This window comes from Rhopilema esculentum, chromosome 20, assembly GCF_057945365.1.
Source record: "Rhopilema esculentum isolate cy_ngs chromosome 20, ASM5794536v1, whole genome shotgun sequence".
Classification (NCBI taxonomy): domain Eukaryota; kingdom Metazoa; phylum Cnidaria; class Scyphozoa; order Rhizostomeae; family Rhizostomatidae; genus Rhopilema; species Rhopilema esculentum.
Genome location: NC_142834.1, coordinates 10,957,855 through 10,976,708, shown reverse-complemented (window position 1 = coordinate 10,976,708; position 18,854 = coordinate 10,957,855). Strand labels below are relative to the sequence as shown.

Sequence of the window (18,854 nt, the reverse complement as noted above, 5' to 3'; positions counted from 1 at the left end):
TGTCCCATAAATAGATCAAGTTTATTTCTCGCGCATGTTTAGCAAAAAATCATCTCCAGTGTACATAGACGAGCACTGCTGTCAGCACTGGGGCTCTTGACTTAGGAAGAGGGATGAAATTAGGGTCATCTGGTTTGGAAAAAAGAATTATTGAATCAGTTTAGTCCCTGAGTTATCTCTACAACATCAAAACCTGAAACCATAACACATTTACATTAGCTTATTTTATTCAGATAAAAATTTCAAGTTCATAAGCTATCATGTCGTTAATTTCTCCTTTTTCTGCACTGTTACTAGATTGTTCAGTGTCCGTATTACCTTCGTCATCTAGACTTTCTTTACATCTAGCTGACTCAATAGTCCTTTTTTTACTTCTGAATATGGCTTTTCTATCCTTTTCTATCCTCCAAGGCTTGCAATATAGTTTGAGCGTAGGATGTGCTTCCTAAAGCGTAATCTGCCTGGAGGAGGTATTTCGGAAAAGCCCCCCCCTCCCGCCCGATCAACACCCAAGTTTGAATTCTACACCAAAAAACTGATCTAGAAAAAGTTGGTCTGGTAAAGTCCCTCGTCGGGTGGTAATGCTTCCCTTTGTCCCTCTGGACTCTAAGCTAGGGTGGAGAAAAATCCACAAATTAATCTACAGTTTACAACAATAAAAGCGAGAGTGAATTCCTAAAACTATCTTGAAGAACGAAAGCTGAGACGGGATGATGACGACTTCAAAATGACAAGACCACCCTTAATACTTAGACAAAGACAAGAGTTCACCGACACAAAGTAGCATTAAACACATTCGTTTATGAGGCCATCATGACAATAATCATTATGGGATCTAACTAGCACGTTTATCACAAGCTAATGAAACAACGTCATTACCACCGTAAAATGCATAACACTGTACATTTAACTTAATAACAATCCACTTAGTAACTGATCCTAGCCGAAAGGGGAATAAAGCGATTTAGTAAACACTAGAATTCTAGTATAAACTGCTTAAATGTAGCTAGAAGCAATAAAGTCACGAAGAAAGCACAAACTTTGCTTGCAAAATCATCTGGGAAGGGCTTATCATTGCTGCGAAGAATGTTAATTGTTGGATAAGAAATCGGCTAAAAGTATCAAAGGATATCGGTTGATGACTTTCGACATAGAGGCAAAATAACATTATTTGAATTTGTATAGCAATCTGCAATGATGAGTAAGATCTATTGGATAGTTTCTCTTTACATCTGTAAGATAGCCAATTGTAGACAACAACAATTAAGAAGCCTTAAAGCAAGTTTATCACTGGATAAAATCATATTGGAGGATTGTTTCTTAATGGAAAACGTTGATCATGACGTTAACCGCTTCTATTGGGTTCCCAAATATGCGAAAAATGATGAAATATTTTAAAAAGAAATACACATAGTCTTAAGGTCTTTGCAGATAACTCGTGAAAAATAAGTTAAATCTCTTCTGAGAGACAGCACTGATCGAGACAATTATTTGCTGATACAGTCCATACGGTATAGAAAACGACTTTGATTGAGTTGTGAACTCTTACAGAAATTCGCGTAGACCTGACAATGAATGCGATGATCAAAAACCAATAGAAACAAGAATTGAAAAGATGGTCATAAATATTTATCTTTCAAGGACAATAATAACTACAGTTTTTAGATTGTCTTTGTATTGCAACAAAGTTTAAAAAACATACCGAAACAACACCAAAGATCACCATCAGAAGCAAAGAACAAACATATTGTTTTAAAAATTTCCCCGAAAATTGTAGTTATGAAATTCCTGTCATAACAGTAACCAAGGATCAAATACTACAAAGCAATATCCGCAGCAATGAAACAGCTTTTGGAAAATATGACGTAACGAAATAGCAAAAACAGAAACAAAGATCAACCTAGGCAGAATGATTCTTGGGCAGATAAGGTCTTCACAAATAAATATCCACCGAAATGAACAGGAAAGCGTAGTTTACAGGAGATGTGGAAAGTTCACAAAACTAGGATTTACTTCTCGAAAACAGAAAATAAGCACCAGAAAGGTCTTCGCAATCTGCTTGAACGGCTTGAAGACAATAAGATATTTTGGTATTTCATTCCATGGCTTTGAGTATCTTTTCAAAGAGGATAAAATGTTTAAGAGAATGAAAGCTTGCTGGAAGAGTAACAGAAATGGATTAGCCTTTTAGATATAAAAATTGGCTTACAGACAAATGTGCCAAATATTTGGAAGGTTCTAAGTTAACATTCAGTTGAAAGTTGAAAATAGCTAATAGGTTATTGAAATAACTTCTTTCGTCTCGATCTATCTAACCAGCACGTACGTTAGTATCAGGCAAATCCACGTTACGTTAGTTCTGTAAATCCTCTAAATGGGTACATAAGGAATTTACTCCCCTTGAAAACGGATGACTTTTATTTCCATAAGATTTAAAAATGCTCTTCTACCTACGTCTTTGCTAAACGCTAAAACAATCAGTAGAAAAGAAATAACCGATATAAGACTAAATGGGAGATTCATGATAAATGATGAGCTGAAAAAACTAATGACAGATAAGTTCAAATTTTAGAAAAGTCTTTATTAGAAGAAGCTTATTAAAGAAAAAAAGATTCCACAGGTTGAGAAAAATGACAAGCATGCAACACGAAATATTTTTGGTGCAATGTTATTTAATCATCACATTAGTAAGAGGTACAGCTTTCAAGAAAACTCTCGCAATCAAGTCAACAGTTAGACAGCTGAGCGTAACAAAGTTTCGCAGCTAGTACAATTGAAATGTTTGATCGAGATGAGACAGATTGCATAACATTAGAGTAAGAATCAAAAATCAAAGCCGTAACCAAAAGAGGCCAGGGTACCCGTTCCAATATTTATTTAAAGTATTCTCCCTCTCTGTTATTAGGTATAGGCAACTCAATTATTTCGTGGAGATATGAAGCAATGCTGTCACTAACGCACAGCCTAATTTGTAACAGACATATATCATGGTTGTTCTGCAAGATTTTGAGATCTGATAAATTTGAGATTTTGAGAAATTGAGCACAAATGACTAATATAAACATGATGTCGTAGAATGCATTGGAACACATGTCTTGTAAAGAAAGCGTTGCACTAAGGGGAAGTGGAAGGACATTTGTACTTTCCATGCGATGAACTAATTGTACAACGACGGGGAAAAAGATGAACAACCCACCTTCACTTTCTTCGTGAGCATGTAAAGCTATTCCCTTACCGCAAAAAATATACGTTATAGTTAACATGGAGGGAATGGGAACTGGAATAAATTGTGTTTCGAAAGAAAGATACAAGGTTTCAAAATATAAGTACAATATTTGTGTCCTGAAGACCTTTTACCATGCCTTGCAAATAAATCGTCAAAGAAGCAACACAACCTGAAAGCTAGCTGCATTTGTGCTTCTAGCCTGTCTACCATTGTGCAAAATGTATCAAACTGGAAAGACACAAAGAGTTTTGTTCTATCATTCAAAATGTGAGCATTTATTCGTTTTGGAATGCAAAAATATTATTACTATTAAGCAAACGAAAGCGGAAATTAGATCTTTTGAGGCGGGGCCTTGTTAGGAATTATCTTAACTCTCATGGAAATTGAAGATCTAGGATTGAAAAGATGCCTCATTCTGTTTTCTGTGTGCAATTATTCCATATAAAACTGCTTTGATATTTTCACAAAGTTTTGATAACACAAGAGATCAAATTTACTTCACATCCTCTGGCACACCGGAAATTTAAACTGAATCACAAGCCCATTACTAAAGCTTTTCACTACTGGTTCAACGTGATACTAACTGATTGAGAATACACTAAACTGGGTAATCACATACTAAGGAGAACGAGATTGCTGCTCAAGGCATCCATTGATCAGATCAAGGCTTTTGTCAGTATATGCAAAAGCATTAGAATGTATCGCTTTGATTGTTCCTACCTAGCGTAAGACAGCATATTATAAGACACCGGAGGGCTATATGCTTATGCAGCCACACCTAAGCCTTATCAATATATTAACACCCCTAAATTCTTTGTCAAAAAGAGAGCTTGGGGGTCTCATTTGTTCAGAAATAAAGTTTGCAACATGACACTGAGCTAAATCGCTACTTTTCTAAATCTGCTTTAACATTATTCGCTTACATGAAAAAAATATACATTTTAAATGGAACAGAATTCCGCCACTGATCAGGCAAAGATTCCATTATTTTTGTGGATTGAAATGACGATGCCTGGAGAATCAAATCAAATCTGAGTGGTCGTATCACTACAGGCGCTGCAGGCGTACGATGGCAAAAAATCATAAATCGTCAACTGTCGCTGCTATTCTTCAAGGTAGTTGACAGAACTCTCCTGCGGAAACGATCTGATTTTACATTTATTTACATTTATTTTCAAAGGTATTTCAATGTGCTGCCTCCATTCAACTCAAAGCAATTCATTTACAAAAGATTGGTGGGTACTAAAAAGAGGCTTGTGTAGCTTTACATTATTGAAAATTTAGCGTTATGATCGAAAAAAAAGTACGCTAGACTACACAATGAAGTTTTACTCTCTCTTCAAAATTTGACAAGAACTTACAGTTTTAAATAATCTTAGTTTAAGCATGAGAACGTAAAAAAAGTTTTTTTCGTTTGTATAGAGAGAAATTGTTGCCAGTAAAAAATTAATCTAATTGAATTCAAAATTTTAATGATAGTAAATAGCATAAAGGTAAATATAAAAAAGTATGAAATAAATTGGTTGAAAGAGAAAAAAAATAAAGATTCCTAAATCACTTGAAAATGACTTCCAGCAGGTCGCTTGCTTTTAAAGATGGAAAAAGCACCAGTTGAATGACTGGAAATGATATGAAGTACTATGCAAATACTATGCAAACAAAATTGAAACTAAGAATCTCATTTTCTGCCTTTTACTGATAAGATTAGAATGAACTCATAAATGCCTGGGCACTAGATATTCATCATCATTACTGATGGATATGGGAATCGGTTGCCGGTTGCTTATGCAACAACCTACAGTGACCTACAACTCTATGTCATTCGGACTTGTTTCTATTCACATTTGTGCAGTATGTTGACAAATGGCAAGTTTAAAAGAAGGGGCTTTTGTCAACCTTTGCAGCATAGATGGTAATATGAGGCCTCGGAGGAAAAAGATGGTCTCATCTACGTTGTGATGTCTGGGAGAGACGTCAGCACTAAACCTGATAGTATGTGGCCTCAAAATTACTTAAGTGAATTGTTTAAACAGATGAATCCAGTAGATTAATGCTAGGTAGAAATGAAAATAACCAACTTCTGTAACCTACTGCGACAATTTCGGAAGGACTTTTTGTACTTTGAACGATCAATCGTTGCTGTTCTACAAAACTGGTCACAAATGGAAAACGGCAAATGTCACAAAAAAGCGATTCGCACAAAAATAACCGAATTTGTTTTTCATTTAGCTGCTTTGATAGCAGTAAACGTCTATAAGGAGATTTTAATGCCAGAATTTGCCAAACAATCCCTGTGTGATAGTGGAAAGTAATCACCCAAAGGCTCACACTAATACAAGGATAAAGCATAAGAGAAACCTGCTCCGCGTTGAACAAGGCTAGCCGCGTACCATGCATACTGAAATAATCCACCGCAGTGAGTCACCCTTTCAGCTTTTAGGAGAAATGAGAAACAAACAAGCGTTTTAGGCAATAGCCGACTCAATGATGAAATCCTCTCTAATAGCCAAAACATTATAGAAATCGACGACAAACCCCAATACCTTCCGCGTTCAATAAGTGATAAATAAATTCAATTTCTAACAGAGTATATCCAGGGTGTACTTTCCTCTGGAAACTATCCACAAGGTGTGAGAACCTTCCTAAAAAACAGTCAAAAAATAGTTGGGTATGGGTGTGGCACTAAAGTTTTCACTATTTTTTATTGGCCTTCCGCGCGGCCTTTGACAGAGTGGCCGTCGTGTTTTCTAGTATCTGATTATTCAACGTCTTTACGATTGTCGACAGATTTGCAGCGTTTTAATACTTACAAGCTAAGGAGTAGCCTGTTTCTGACTAGGCTGTTATCATGATGCTTATACAGGAATCATTTAAGGATCTAGTTGACATTTGCCATTTCATTGCCATTCATTACGTCATTTTAAAGATCCTAACACTTATCTCAATTTTAATTGTGAATGATGCTTGCGTTCTGATTTGGACCTTACCTTTGAAATTCAGGGAAATGTCTATTTATGACAGAAAGGGTGTAAAGAACCGAACAAAAGGTGTAACAAGGAGGAGAATGTATGAGGATATTATGAGGTTATTTGCAAAGGAATGATTTCCTTTCATAATAAGTAAACATCGGGCAGTTTAACTTAACGTTTAGATACGATTTCAGATCTAACGAAAAAGTTACCAATAAATGTCTAAAGCTATCTGTTTTTCGCACCATAATAAGACGATTAAGAGAGAGAAGTAAGGTACCTAACGATAACTCGGTAATTTGAAGTTAGCTTATTACTGAAAGGGCGTATGATACAGGGTGGAGTCATTCTATCAACCAAGGCACTTTCCCATTCATTCTTTCGCACAGAGAGGCTAGTGAGACCATTTCGAAGAAGATTTAATAACCTTGTGTAGCCATGCTTTGTAAGTAGCTTTGCAATATTGAGTCTAATTCAAGTTACAAAGATGACACGGTGCCATTTTCTAGTAGTTTTACAAAAAGCGGCGTTTCTCTGTTGCCCTTTACCTCTTTCATTACGCCTCAACCAGGTTATTGACACACAATACCGTCAACATGTTTTGCATATTGGCCTCCTGTCTCTACATTTCGCTAACTTGCAGAAGAAGTAAGCGCTTAGCTGCACATTGATTATAAAATTAGTTTGGACTGACGGTCGCATGTGACATCCATTGAAGGGGTGTTTGCTCTAAAAGTACTATGAAAACGCACCCCTTTCTTGAATTAATGTGGATTTCCTGAGAGGCAATATGAATGGAACACGTCTACTGTGATTAAAACTTGCACAAGGCCTTCGAATTGGAATATTCTAAGATTTGAAATAAACCGATTAAGGGAGAGCCAAAGAGCGCACCCTTTACACTAATTTGTAATCATAACATTCTCATCAGTGCAATTTGTTAATCCACAGTCACTGCCATCACGCTGTAAACACGATCGAGGAGGTAAAGTGCACCAACGCCATTACAAAATTAAAAACATTTGTGACAATCTCGATTAATAGTTTATAGGGTATGTAGTATGCAAGCATAGGTTGATGCCATAAACTTCTGGATATAACAACGAAAAGATACAGATATATTCTATTGGAAATGCTAAGTTGTTATCTAAATTATTGTCAACATAGTGCGAGAGCTCAATGTAACGGGCATGTCTGACTAATCAACATTTAACAATTATTTGACCACTTGGGCGAATGGGATAATTTGATAACAAAAAACAATTCGGCTTTATGTACCGCCTTGAAACAAGAAACACATGGCAACTTGAATATGGACAACTAACTAAACATTTGAGCTAACTGTATTCTGCACAACCTGCGAATTCGACCAGAAAGTGAACACTGCCTCAGGTGAAATGAATAAGATGTGGAATGCCTGAATCAAAATTGTTTTATATCCCAAATGAAAAAATTTCCATTTCTGTCTCTTGTTCGACAGCTAAAACAAACAGGATGATTTTCAATACAATATGCAATTTCATCCAGTTCACAACATCTAAAAATACAAAGTGGTAGAAATTTTAACAGTAGTGAACCACTAATAAATAGATCCAATAACACAGTTCCCATTTAATTTTGCTATGTTGGTCACTTGGAAAAAGCAGATTGAACACAGCGCGAAGGAAGGAATTGTAAGAAAAGATTATCTAGATACAGGAAAAGGTTCTATAAGCAAGTTCTTGAAAGTGGTATGCCTATTTGAAGAGGCGAGACAGCAAGAAATATGACAGGTATAAGAAAGGTAGACGTCAAAAGGAAGGAATGAACAAACATAAGTAGAAATCAAAATGACGAGAGGAGAGAGACGAGAAGATATATATTTATTTCTGTATTTCATGAATATCTTATGACGACTGTATGTACCAAGCAGTCTTCATGAATTATTCAACTTATTTAACGCTATTTAGCCTGAATAACCAGAGAGTAAATCAAGAGAAAATGCCACCTTGAAGAAATATCGCTAACTAGATGTAATTTACAAAGAACATGTCATTTTGCTGTATGCACAGATAATCGAGCTAGACATGACAAGGTGGGACTGGATCAATTTCATGTTTGCCAAAACTAACAATACGTTTGGCGACTGTAATAACAGCAGAAAAGTAGCAAATTCTGCCCTAAGCAGATTCTAGTTTGACATAATCGGCTACCTGCTGACATTCATAGACTGCAGCTACACCTGAAAGTTCAATCAGGAAAAGCCACAAACGATCGCAGGGACAACACCGTCTATAGGACCATGTCCCATAAAAATCTTAATGAATACAAAGCAGACTTAGACGGTATGGATTTTGACAAGATAGGCAGTGGCAAAACAACAAAAACCATTGTGGTCGGAAAGGCACTAAGACAAATACGGGTATCAATCAGAGAAATGCCAACAGTGAGAATAGTGAGGTTCTGCAAATATCGTAAGAATGATTATTGCAGATATGCGAGTAGCTAGGAAGAGTGCTAGCAGTTTGGTTACTTTAAAGCCTTACTACTTTTTTTCCTATACAAATTTTTTCCTATACTGCTTTTTTTCCTATACGGCTTACCAGAGATCTTATCAGGCTAAAAAGATGGATTGGAAAAGTTTCTTCTACACCACAATTCAACGTATCTATGGCTTTGCTGAGTTTTCAGCTGACGTTCATTGAATGTAATCATACAGTGCTAAGCTGTTTTATTGAGAAATGGATGTACAGATCTGGAAATGACATTTGCACATTTCACAAGCATTGTAACCAGAAGAATCCTGTCAAATCAACAAGTGCAGAGATGTCAATCTGAACGATAAGATAAGCAAACATAAAGACACCGGCTTACTGAAGAAACAATCTTCATTAGAGAAAAAGCCTGGATTACACAACTGGAATGTCTCAAGAGCGCCAAATGGATCCACTCTCGAGAGCGCCTGCGCTATAGTAGATTAATGGGCCAAATATTGTCGCTTTGTCAGAGACCAGAGTTATTTGCAACATCAACCTTAGGCCAGTTGTTTATTCTCAAAAAAGTTCACTTTAAGAAAGCTTGGAGGTTGAGGTGTCAAATTTCATAGAGGTTGAGGTGTCAAAATCATCTTGATTCTCATTCGGGTAGATAGGCCCTTGTCAACCACAGCATCAAATCTAATTTTTTTCTGCTTTAATCAACAAAGTCATATAGACTTATGTAAAATAAATGAATCTTACTCAAAAAAATAATGAAACAGATTTGGCAAAGAAAGGTAATGTATCGATAGATTGAGTCCACCTTTCTTGATAAATGACTGTGACACGATTGTCTCTCGCAAGGAAGATTGCTGAAACACACAAGGTACCAATCCTGTTTTGTGCCATCTACCCTATATTTGTTTTTAGAGAAAATTTGCAAAGATGTTCCTCATTGGCCGGAAGACGAACCAATACAATTTAGGGCTTTACTTTGACCACAACAAGATTCTATAAGCCCTAACTTACGCCCACTGACAACTCCTAATCAATTCCAAATGCATGCCCTTCAATCTAAAACTTGGCACTGGAGTACAGTCAAGTCATTAAACCGGAAGATTTAATTGAAGGTGATAATCATGCTACAAAATATATGAGTAACTCCCGGTATAATAAAAAATTTTGCTTTCAAGGATATTAACGCAAATAGGTTTAAGGTTATTAATAGGTATTGAAGGAAACATTATTGTTCAAACACTGTAAACATATTTAGCTTTTGCTACAGATGATTGGAAACTAAAACAGTAAACTAATTTGGCTGTTTGAAAACCTTAATAAAATGAATGGATATGATTAAGTCTTTTGTCTTATGCCATACACATAATTAAATATATAGAGCAATCCTATGATTTGTGGCGCTTTCTACTTTCCAGTCTGCAGACAAATAAATTTTTACTAATAAGACACCAGCCGTTTTTCCTCTTACCTCAATGAAAATAAACCAAATCAAGTCAACTTAATTGAGACACACCAAACAAATTCCTTTACTTTGCACCCTACACAGGCAGCAAATGGGCCTAAAACTAATACAGCCAAAGAGAGGTACACGGTACACGTAGGCAGCGGAAGGAAGACCTTTTGTTCAAAATCGCCTTTCATTGATAAAACTTCAGAAAGTCTAAGAAGCAGAGTCATCCTTTCAATAACTTTCCTACAGCGATAAGATGAAATTCCTGATGGTCTCGAGACCATGAAAGACAGAAACAATCGTAAATTATATTGAAAGCAAAGCTGACAGAGCTCCTCGGGACATTCTTCTTATCACGGCCAAGCATATTTTCCAAGCAGAATCAAATGACACGGCAACTATCAGGTCCCTTAAAGATTGGTAAAGTGGCAAATTAGATATGCTTTCAAAAATACATTAAATGCTAATCCTGGTATAAAAAACCAAACTAAGTCTAAGACTTGGTAATGAATGAAAACAGAAGCAGTTTTAAACATTAATTGCAATAAACTAATGCATTTTTTGTCAAGCCAAGTATCATTCTTCGCTAGGAAAATTATATCACCATTGTAACACAATGTTTACTGGTGAATTTTCATTTAACGAAATTTTTATTAATATAAACAAATGATCGATCAAAAATGTTAAAAGCCATCGAAAATAGCTACAGCAACGGTTAGACTAAAACACCTCATAGCTACAAAATTTTAAAGGAAAAATGCAAAGACATTTCTGCAAAATCGTCACCTATTTTCTAAACTTCAAATCCTAAAGAATTTCCTGCGTTCGTAATTATGAAACATCGAGTCTTATGTTAGGAAGCTCTCAACTTATTTCTATTGCATTTACTAAGGTTTATTAGATCTTTCATTTTGCATCAAGAATAACTTTCTATTAACTCAAAAACTTCGCAATAAAATGATATCTTAGGTGACCAGAGAAGAGAAGACATAGAGAAAAGGTAATAAAATTAGTCACAGTAATGCATACAAAAACGATACCATCAAGTAAAAGTTTAAAGGTCGAGGTACAAAGCATCAAATGTATATTAATAGTGGGCAGTAATACTTTGCATAAATATCAAAGATTGTGAAACGACCAATAATACGAGCAGCAGTGCACAAACATACTGAACTGGTTTTGAAATGTTAACAGAAATAGGACCTATCCAAGAGTCATAAATGCCAGGTATTTATTTAGAATATAAGAGTAAAAAATAACAGAGACAGCAGTAGCTGCAAGCATTGATTACAGAGAATCGACATTCCAAAGCAACAGTGTATTGAATCGGCAGAAGAAATAAACTAGAGAGTTTATTTGATATTGCGGCGTTGTTTTTAAGATTTTACACTCGTGAGATGTTATAGGAGGCTCATTTTGATTAAAATACTTTGATGTAGATGCGTTTTTATAGATAATAACGATAAAAAGTGCGCGTGCATCTTCAACGATACTTTGATCAAACCGATCTCGCTTTGACCAAAAAATAAAGAAATACAAATCTCTGTCGATAAAAACTAAGCATTTAGAAAGGTTAGTGAACAAGAATTTCAAAATGATAGAATTCCCTTTATTTCTAACAAGTAGTCTATAAAATAACTAATTGTATGAACAGAAAGGCCGGTGTCTCGAAAATATACTGGACTTGAATGCGGAGCGACATAAAGCCTAGATTGCCTTGCGAAAGGTGAAAAGAGACCTTATCAAGATAAGCTGAACAAAAAACGAAAAGAAGGCTTTAATTGGCTGATGTAAAACAAACATTTACTATCAGATGTAGTTGATATTCAATTTTCACAAAGTTATGAAAACTGCTTTGATCCAAGGCCACATTAATCCTCTAAGAAATGGCAAAGAATAAGACACCCGTAGCTTAGGCGTTCTGATTACATCACAAAATGGCCGACTGAAAGATAGCGGGTGATTCGAGCCGTGTTATATGCGTAGCCCATGATACGCATCTTCATCCCTTTTTCCATGGATAGTGTAACAAAAACAAAATAAAACCAGACACCTAGCGATACAAAGATCTTTGACTTTGTCAAATATGATGACATAATGCGATAAGCACACAAAGTCACCTCCCTTATCTCACAGGCGGCACATTTTGCTTAATTTTAACAAAATCCATCTACATTAATCGGAAGATGATAAAGATTTTTTGGCGATAATGACTTTCAATTGATTGACCAAACGTTTCAGTTATGTCGCAGCATTTTCTCTGCGTTAGGTAGCCGCTGAGATTTTCAATGTCTGTGAATATTGATGCATTGATGGTAACGCATTGGCTTGTAGTTAAGTATAAGACAGTCACTATAAAATGGGCAATTAACCCATGCCTTGGGAAGCATAGTTAGGATATGTTTACATTAGGAATATTCTCTTGGAAGTTCCTCTTTAAGTTACTTTTGAAGATATTTAAATAGCTAGTGATTATTACCTTATTCTCCAAAAGACTGCTTTACTCCTAATAAACCAAAACACTAAACGATATAATAAATAAATTCACAATGAGAATTACATTGGAAGGCTAGAGATTCTTAATATGAAGCGGAGGCTCTGATACCAGAAACAAATTTTTGCTGGAACTACGAATATAAACGACAAATACTTTGCACATCACCTGAACCTGTCTAGAAATATCATGAAAAATATCAAAAGTTGAAAACATAATAAAACATCTACACAGCAGACTCCCTGTTTGTTGAAGGGATATGTCCTTACTCTAGCGGCTGCTTTTACCAGACTTTAATCCAAGGAAAGAAAATCTGTTCGTTTATCGTTTGAATCTAAATATTTCTCGCTGCTAAGGTCATAGCAGGAATTGTGGAGGCATCTTGAAGGCAATAAAACTCTACCATTGTGAACTATACCATTGTGAACTTTGGCAGATATCAAATCATGCAACATTCCTTCTTTCAATATAACTTGCTCTTTGATTTATCAAATTCAAATTCTAAGCAAATGATAGTTCACACCTGAAAATTCAATGACAACCAACAGAGAGACAGTTTCCTGGCCAAATAAAATGACCGTTTCTGTTTACCAGTTCTAGAAGCTTAAGTATCACAGAAAACTAGCTTTTATCAACATTAAGCCAGGATTCATTGACCACGTTTGAACCTGGAAAGCTGCCAATTTCGATTGGCTATTAGGTCAAGGCCTGTAGCCAGCAACCCTCTAGAGTAAAAATAAACACCAGCACCAAGAGTGACGTGGGAAGAGATAAACTGCCAACAAGACGCTTGCAATTCAGCTATGGATTTTAGCCTATGAGCAAGTTCAAATTCAAAAGCAAGCAAGATTCCTATCAAATGTTAGCAGTATTGAATTTAGTTGAAAAAATGTTTTCATGAAACGGACCGCCAACAAAAAAAAAGCAAAAACTCAAAATTACTTCCCAAAAGAAGACTTCATTACTTAGTTCAGGAACATGCCTACCCTTAAAAAATTATATTGAAACTACTTTGCGAAGATATTCAGTGACACTAGTTCGCTGGTATTCTCCTTCAGAAGCAGCTGAACGTCTGGACTAAAGATAAAAAATCAAACATATCAGAAAAAACTTGGTGTTAATGAAAACCAACTTTCTGTCTTCTTGATGTTTGATTTGATCATTGCCAAGTGACATACAATCCCTTTCACGAATATTCAAATGTGAAATTTATCTGGTTATGCTCACTAATCAAATACATACAAACATGCAAAATCGAGTAAAAAAAGCCTTACTTACCGTCTTTATGCCACCTAAAAATCTCCTCAAGTCTTGGCCTTGTCTTTCGCTAGTTTCCAAATAAGTATAACTATGTTTAGATTAAAATTTCAATCAAATGGTACCTTTGGCTCTTTATCCAAGACTCTGATGTTGTTTTCTTTCATGGATTCCATTGCTTTCCTTACATCATCAACCTTAAAACCACAGTTAAAATAATTAGGCTTGTTTATTTGCGTAAATATTTCTTGACTTGAGCGTTGCTTTCAGAAATGCAGCTTGAAAAACATCAAAACTTCACTAGCAAACGTGCTGCAAAATGTAACAGAAACTGGAAACTAAGATCCCAGAAAATTATCCGAATTAGTAGAAAAACTTTCACCAAAATAAATACATTTACAAGTAAAATCTAAAAATTTAGCTCATTGTAAGAAAAAAATCATTATTTGCAATATCTTTCACAATCAATCTACAAATCTTTAAAGTTTTAAATCAAAACCAAACTGAGAAATTTTTGTGGAACTGTTTAATGAAAAATTCTTTCATGTTGCAGACAAGTTTTCATCCACCAACAAGTTCCCAGAAAATTTTTATTTTCTGCAGGAATGCCAAAACATACAAAAATGATATATTTAATCTGCACAGTTTTTGAGTCTCATAGAGGAGAAACAGCAAAGCCCAAAACTTCACCTATGGATAATTTTTGTATCACTGATATAGATAAAAGCTGAATAGGTATAAAATGAATAGCTAGAAAATAGAAAACTAATGATTCAGGTAATTTGAAAAAAGGTGGAGATATTTTTCATATCAAATTTCACAAAGCAAAAAAAGCTACGAGAAAAAGCTACAATATTCTGATTAATTTGCCTAGTGACGACATGCAACAGAAGTCTAAAAAACAATATATTTTGGGTGAGTTTTAAGGAAAGTGCAGTGAACTATTGCTTACAATTTTCTAGGTTTCTAACTGTGGTTGTCATTAAGATGCACTTTCTAGGCCTAAAAAAGGGGCAATCTTAGTAGATGGAACCACATCCAATAATTTATGTGTCGAGTAAGACGTAGTTTTATAAATCAAGATTAAAGAAAACCTTTTCGGTACTTTAAAATACTACCCAAAATAAAAAAGCAAAGCGACCACTTTTATTTCGTGAATATGTTTTTCTAATAAAAAATTTCAACAAAGCTTTGAATAATTTTGAGCAGAGTTATCCAAATAAACTGAATCAATCTTCTTGATCTAATCATGCATTTGTGAAATATTTCGCTGCACATTTCAAATTTTAAGACCAAAAAGTCGAACGGGCCTACAACTTTATTAAAAAATTCTTTAGGTTATTAAAGCATAGTATGCAGGACAGAAACTAGTGTGGTTTTGCTTTTTATCTCTGAGGACCCTTGTACGATGATCAAAATGAAGATGTCACGCATAATGGGCAGACTCGAGCCAGCCAATCGGACCACACAAAATGACTGCAGTACAAAATTTACTTGAAAGTGTTACCAACTGGCTAAGGTGTGGATACATGAGCATAGTTCCTTTTCCCTATCAAACCACTGTACTTTGGCCTAAGTTCTAAAATTCATGAGCCAACCCAGAATAACAGTATAACGTTACCAAATTTGTAAACTTCCATTGGCCATATCTAGCCCAGATTATAACATATCTAACGGTATTTGCAAATTAAGAGGAATTTCATAATGCTCCTCCAGGCTATGCTGTCAAATTGAAATATTCTGAAAAGAGATTTTTGACGCCGTCACACTTTAGCACCCTAAACCAAGCGCATGGCGCGTTTGACAGGACTCAACTGAACGTCAATTTTGTAATCTCTATATTGGAGAAATTTTAAAGGATACAAAAAATATATCAAATTAAATAGAAACTAAAATCACCGTGATCACAAACAAAACCCCCATAACCTGTTTCTTCGTCTCTCAAAAACGAATTTTCGTTGAAACCCAAACAATAGCTTGCACAATTTTCATTCATGGAGGTTTTTTTATAACGGAAGCACTATCATGGGCCTAACGGCTTCTTCGATGAGACGCCGGGCTCCCTGTTATGATGCTCGACAATTTTTCTGTGGCTGAACGTGTGACACGTGATGAAATCTCATTCAAGTTAGAAAACCAAACTGGGGGATAACTTTAACTGTAAGCAAGATGTGGTTTTTTCCTATAACCAGGGAGGTTATAGAAGTTATTTGAACCAATTTGTTAATGCTGCAGTTTTTATCTTTAAGGACAAATGGCCCTACGATAAAATTCTATCGAACTCTGCTGAGTCATGAAATTAAAATTATGAATATTCTCCATGTTTTGCCTCACCTCAATGCAAATATGATGAATTCCGCCTGTTGGATTCTTCTTAAAAAAGCCTGCAATCGGGCTGTTCTCTCCATACACCGATAAAAGCTGTAATAAAAACAACAACAATATTCAAAATTCAGAATGTAATTCGTATAGTCATTCATTTGTATGTCTAAACTCTTATTTTTTATAAAAAGAATAAGCTGCTCAAGAAAACTGCAGAAAATTTTAGGCTTTAAAGGGCACACTTTTCCTAAAATTTCATAAAATCAGATTAGGACTTTTCCATAAAGTATGTCGACATTTATTTGCCTGTAACAAAGCAAAATGTGCGAGGATTGCTCAGTTGTTAGAGGCGCTGACTACAGACCAAAAGGTCCGTGGTTCGAGTCCTTGGCATGACCAAACTTTCACCCAGAGTAGGGAGAGTCGCTAGCTCTCTGTAATTCCAGGCATAGGAATCACGAGGTGTGGTCACATCGAGAGGAAGGACCAGGACACTGCTCGATAAGCATAGCTTGTCATTGTCCAAAAACTACCTTCGGATGCTAGGTAGCAACAAATACAAAAGCAAAATGTAGATCTATATATAAATACGCAATTTATGTAAATGTGCAAGTTAAGGACAACTAGTCCTAATTCCCTTTTTATCATCAACACTCCTACGATGGATCGTTATCATCACCATAAAAGTCTGTATAGAACTGCATGATAAACACCAGACGCAAATAGCTTACGCTACCTCAATTTTTGTGTTTCCAAGTTCAACAAATACAGTGTAGACCCCATGTTCAGGCTGAGGCTAAAAAGAAAGAAGCACAAAAATACTTAGTTTCTTTGAGAGAAAAAACCCAAGTTAGTTGAGTCATAAGATACTTTGAAGTGAAAAGAGTGACAGTCTCTCTGTTGCTAGATTTGATATCGCTACAGTCTCTTTAGAGGTTCATTTTCAAAAATTCGAGAGTCATTTTCAACAACACTGATATTTTAAGTATAAATTCTGCTTAGAAAGAAAAATATGGTAAGTCGAATATGGCTTTTACTATTAATTTGGTAAATGTCACAATGTGTTGATATTGCTTCATCGCGTGATATCATAAAGTGAACATTCCTCAATAGCATTCAAGGACAAACACTATGAGAAAATTGCTTTCTCTTTTCAATATGACGATTCAACATCTATCCATCATATCATTTAAGGCTTTCCAGTCTGCTCATTTGATGCACAAATGGAAAGTTGTAACGTAGCCTGAAGTCTTTCCAGGCCACTAGATGGCTGTGACATCCTCACCTGTTTTAAACCATCATTACTTAGGACTGATGAGCGTTCCAGTTTCAAATATTTTATTCCCAAATACAATACCACATCTTGAGAAAAAGGTATTCACCAGTTATTCGCCAAAGTTAAAAAATGGCACATAACTAATGGTTTGAAAAAAATTACTACAATGTTAATAGAGGAAAAACAACTTAAAATATTGAACAAAAACTGCTTAATCTTTCCTTATAAAGAAAGAGGTCAAATTAATGTCTACACAAGTATTTCTCTGCACAGATAGTCCATTGAAAATTTTTGACTTTTTCAAGAAAAACCAAACCTGCCTTTCAACATCAAAAATACTGTCACCAGTGAATAAGGTAATAGGAAACTTGAAAGGTTTTTAAACTACGCAAATATGCAACAAGCATTCTCTGTGCGGCAAGAGTGATCAGGAAAGCATAAAGAGAAATGACAAGTTGGGAAAATTGTGAGAACGTATCAAATGTAGAATATATCAATGACAAAGAAACAGATATGAGGGGAAAAAATGGCATACCACTGCTATCAAAACAGATCTGATGGTACCAGAAATTAGAGAAGCATTAGAAGAAACAGAAGGCTGGCAGAGGTGGCCAACAACAGAAAAACAAAAGCCAATAACAAGAAAAACAATACAGGAAGAAAAGATGGATGACTTATTCTACCAAGCCAGAAATATATACCAAATAAACAGATCCAAAATATATTTAGTGCCTGAGCAATCCAAATACCATATTCTTTATTCACAAGCATGGTATTGCTGGTAAAAAATTATTCCACCATTCTGAAAAATGTTGATGGGAACAGTTCAAGAAAATACAGAAATGGAATGATCTAAAAAACAGAGACTTACAAAAATGGAGTAATGAAAGAAGGCCTCAAAGTAAATAGCAAAAAATCAAATCTTTAATTGATAATATTTGAAAGCATATGATAATATCTGGTAATATATTTGTTGTTGGCATTTTGTAGAAAGACTCAAATTGCAAACTGACTCAAAATAATTATAGATTTTTCTAACAACCCCTCTTCTCCTCAGTAAAAAATGACCTCTTCCCTGTGTTAGTTTCTTCCTTTTGATGCTGCCCTTTTTTCTTGGGCATAATTCAGTTCAACTCATATTACTGTAATAGCGACCAATAAATCAGCACAAAAGCACTAACTAGTAAGCTTTTGCATTAAGCCATACGTTTTTTCCTATGCCAAAAAGGTTTAAGGTGCTCAGTTTGTCAAGCACCTAGTTCTCCTTTTTCTGACGTTTTTCTCCATGCAAGCCCTGACGGTATTGCTGGTATAATATGATTCCACCATTCCAATACATCACTTGGTAGTGAAAGAAAAATGTTCAGAAAATAGCCAGTACAGCAG

The 18,854-nt window shown here is 35.3% G+C and overlaps 1 protein-coding gene across 1 annotated transcript in view; it reads right to left on the bottom strand.

Moving 5' to 3' along the window:
• The window catches only part of LOC135687514 (uncharacterized), an 80,163-nt gene that overhangs the window by 40,637 nt on the left and 20,672 nt on the right, over positions 1-18,854 (bottom strand). Inside the window, exons 6-8 of the mRNA XM_065204088.2 lie at positions 16,929-16,988; positions 16,205-16,291; positions 13,996-14,067 (exon numbers count right to left, since the gene is read on the bottom strand). Of these exons, the coding sequence (XP_065060160.2) occupies positions 13,996-14,067; positions 16,205-16,291; positions 16,929-16,988 (219 nt within the window). The remainder of the gene's footprint in view (positions 1-13,995; positions 14,068-16,204; positions 16,292-16,928; positions 16,989-18,854) is intronic.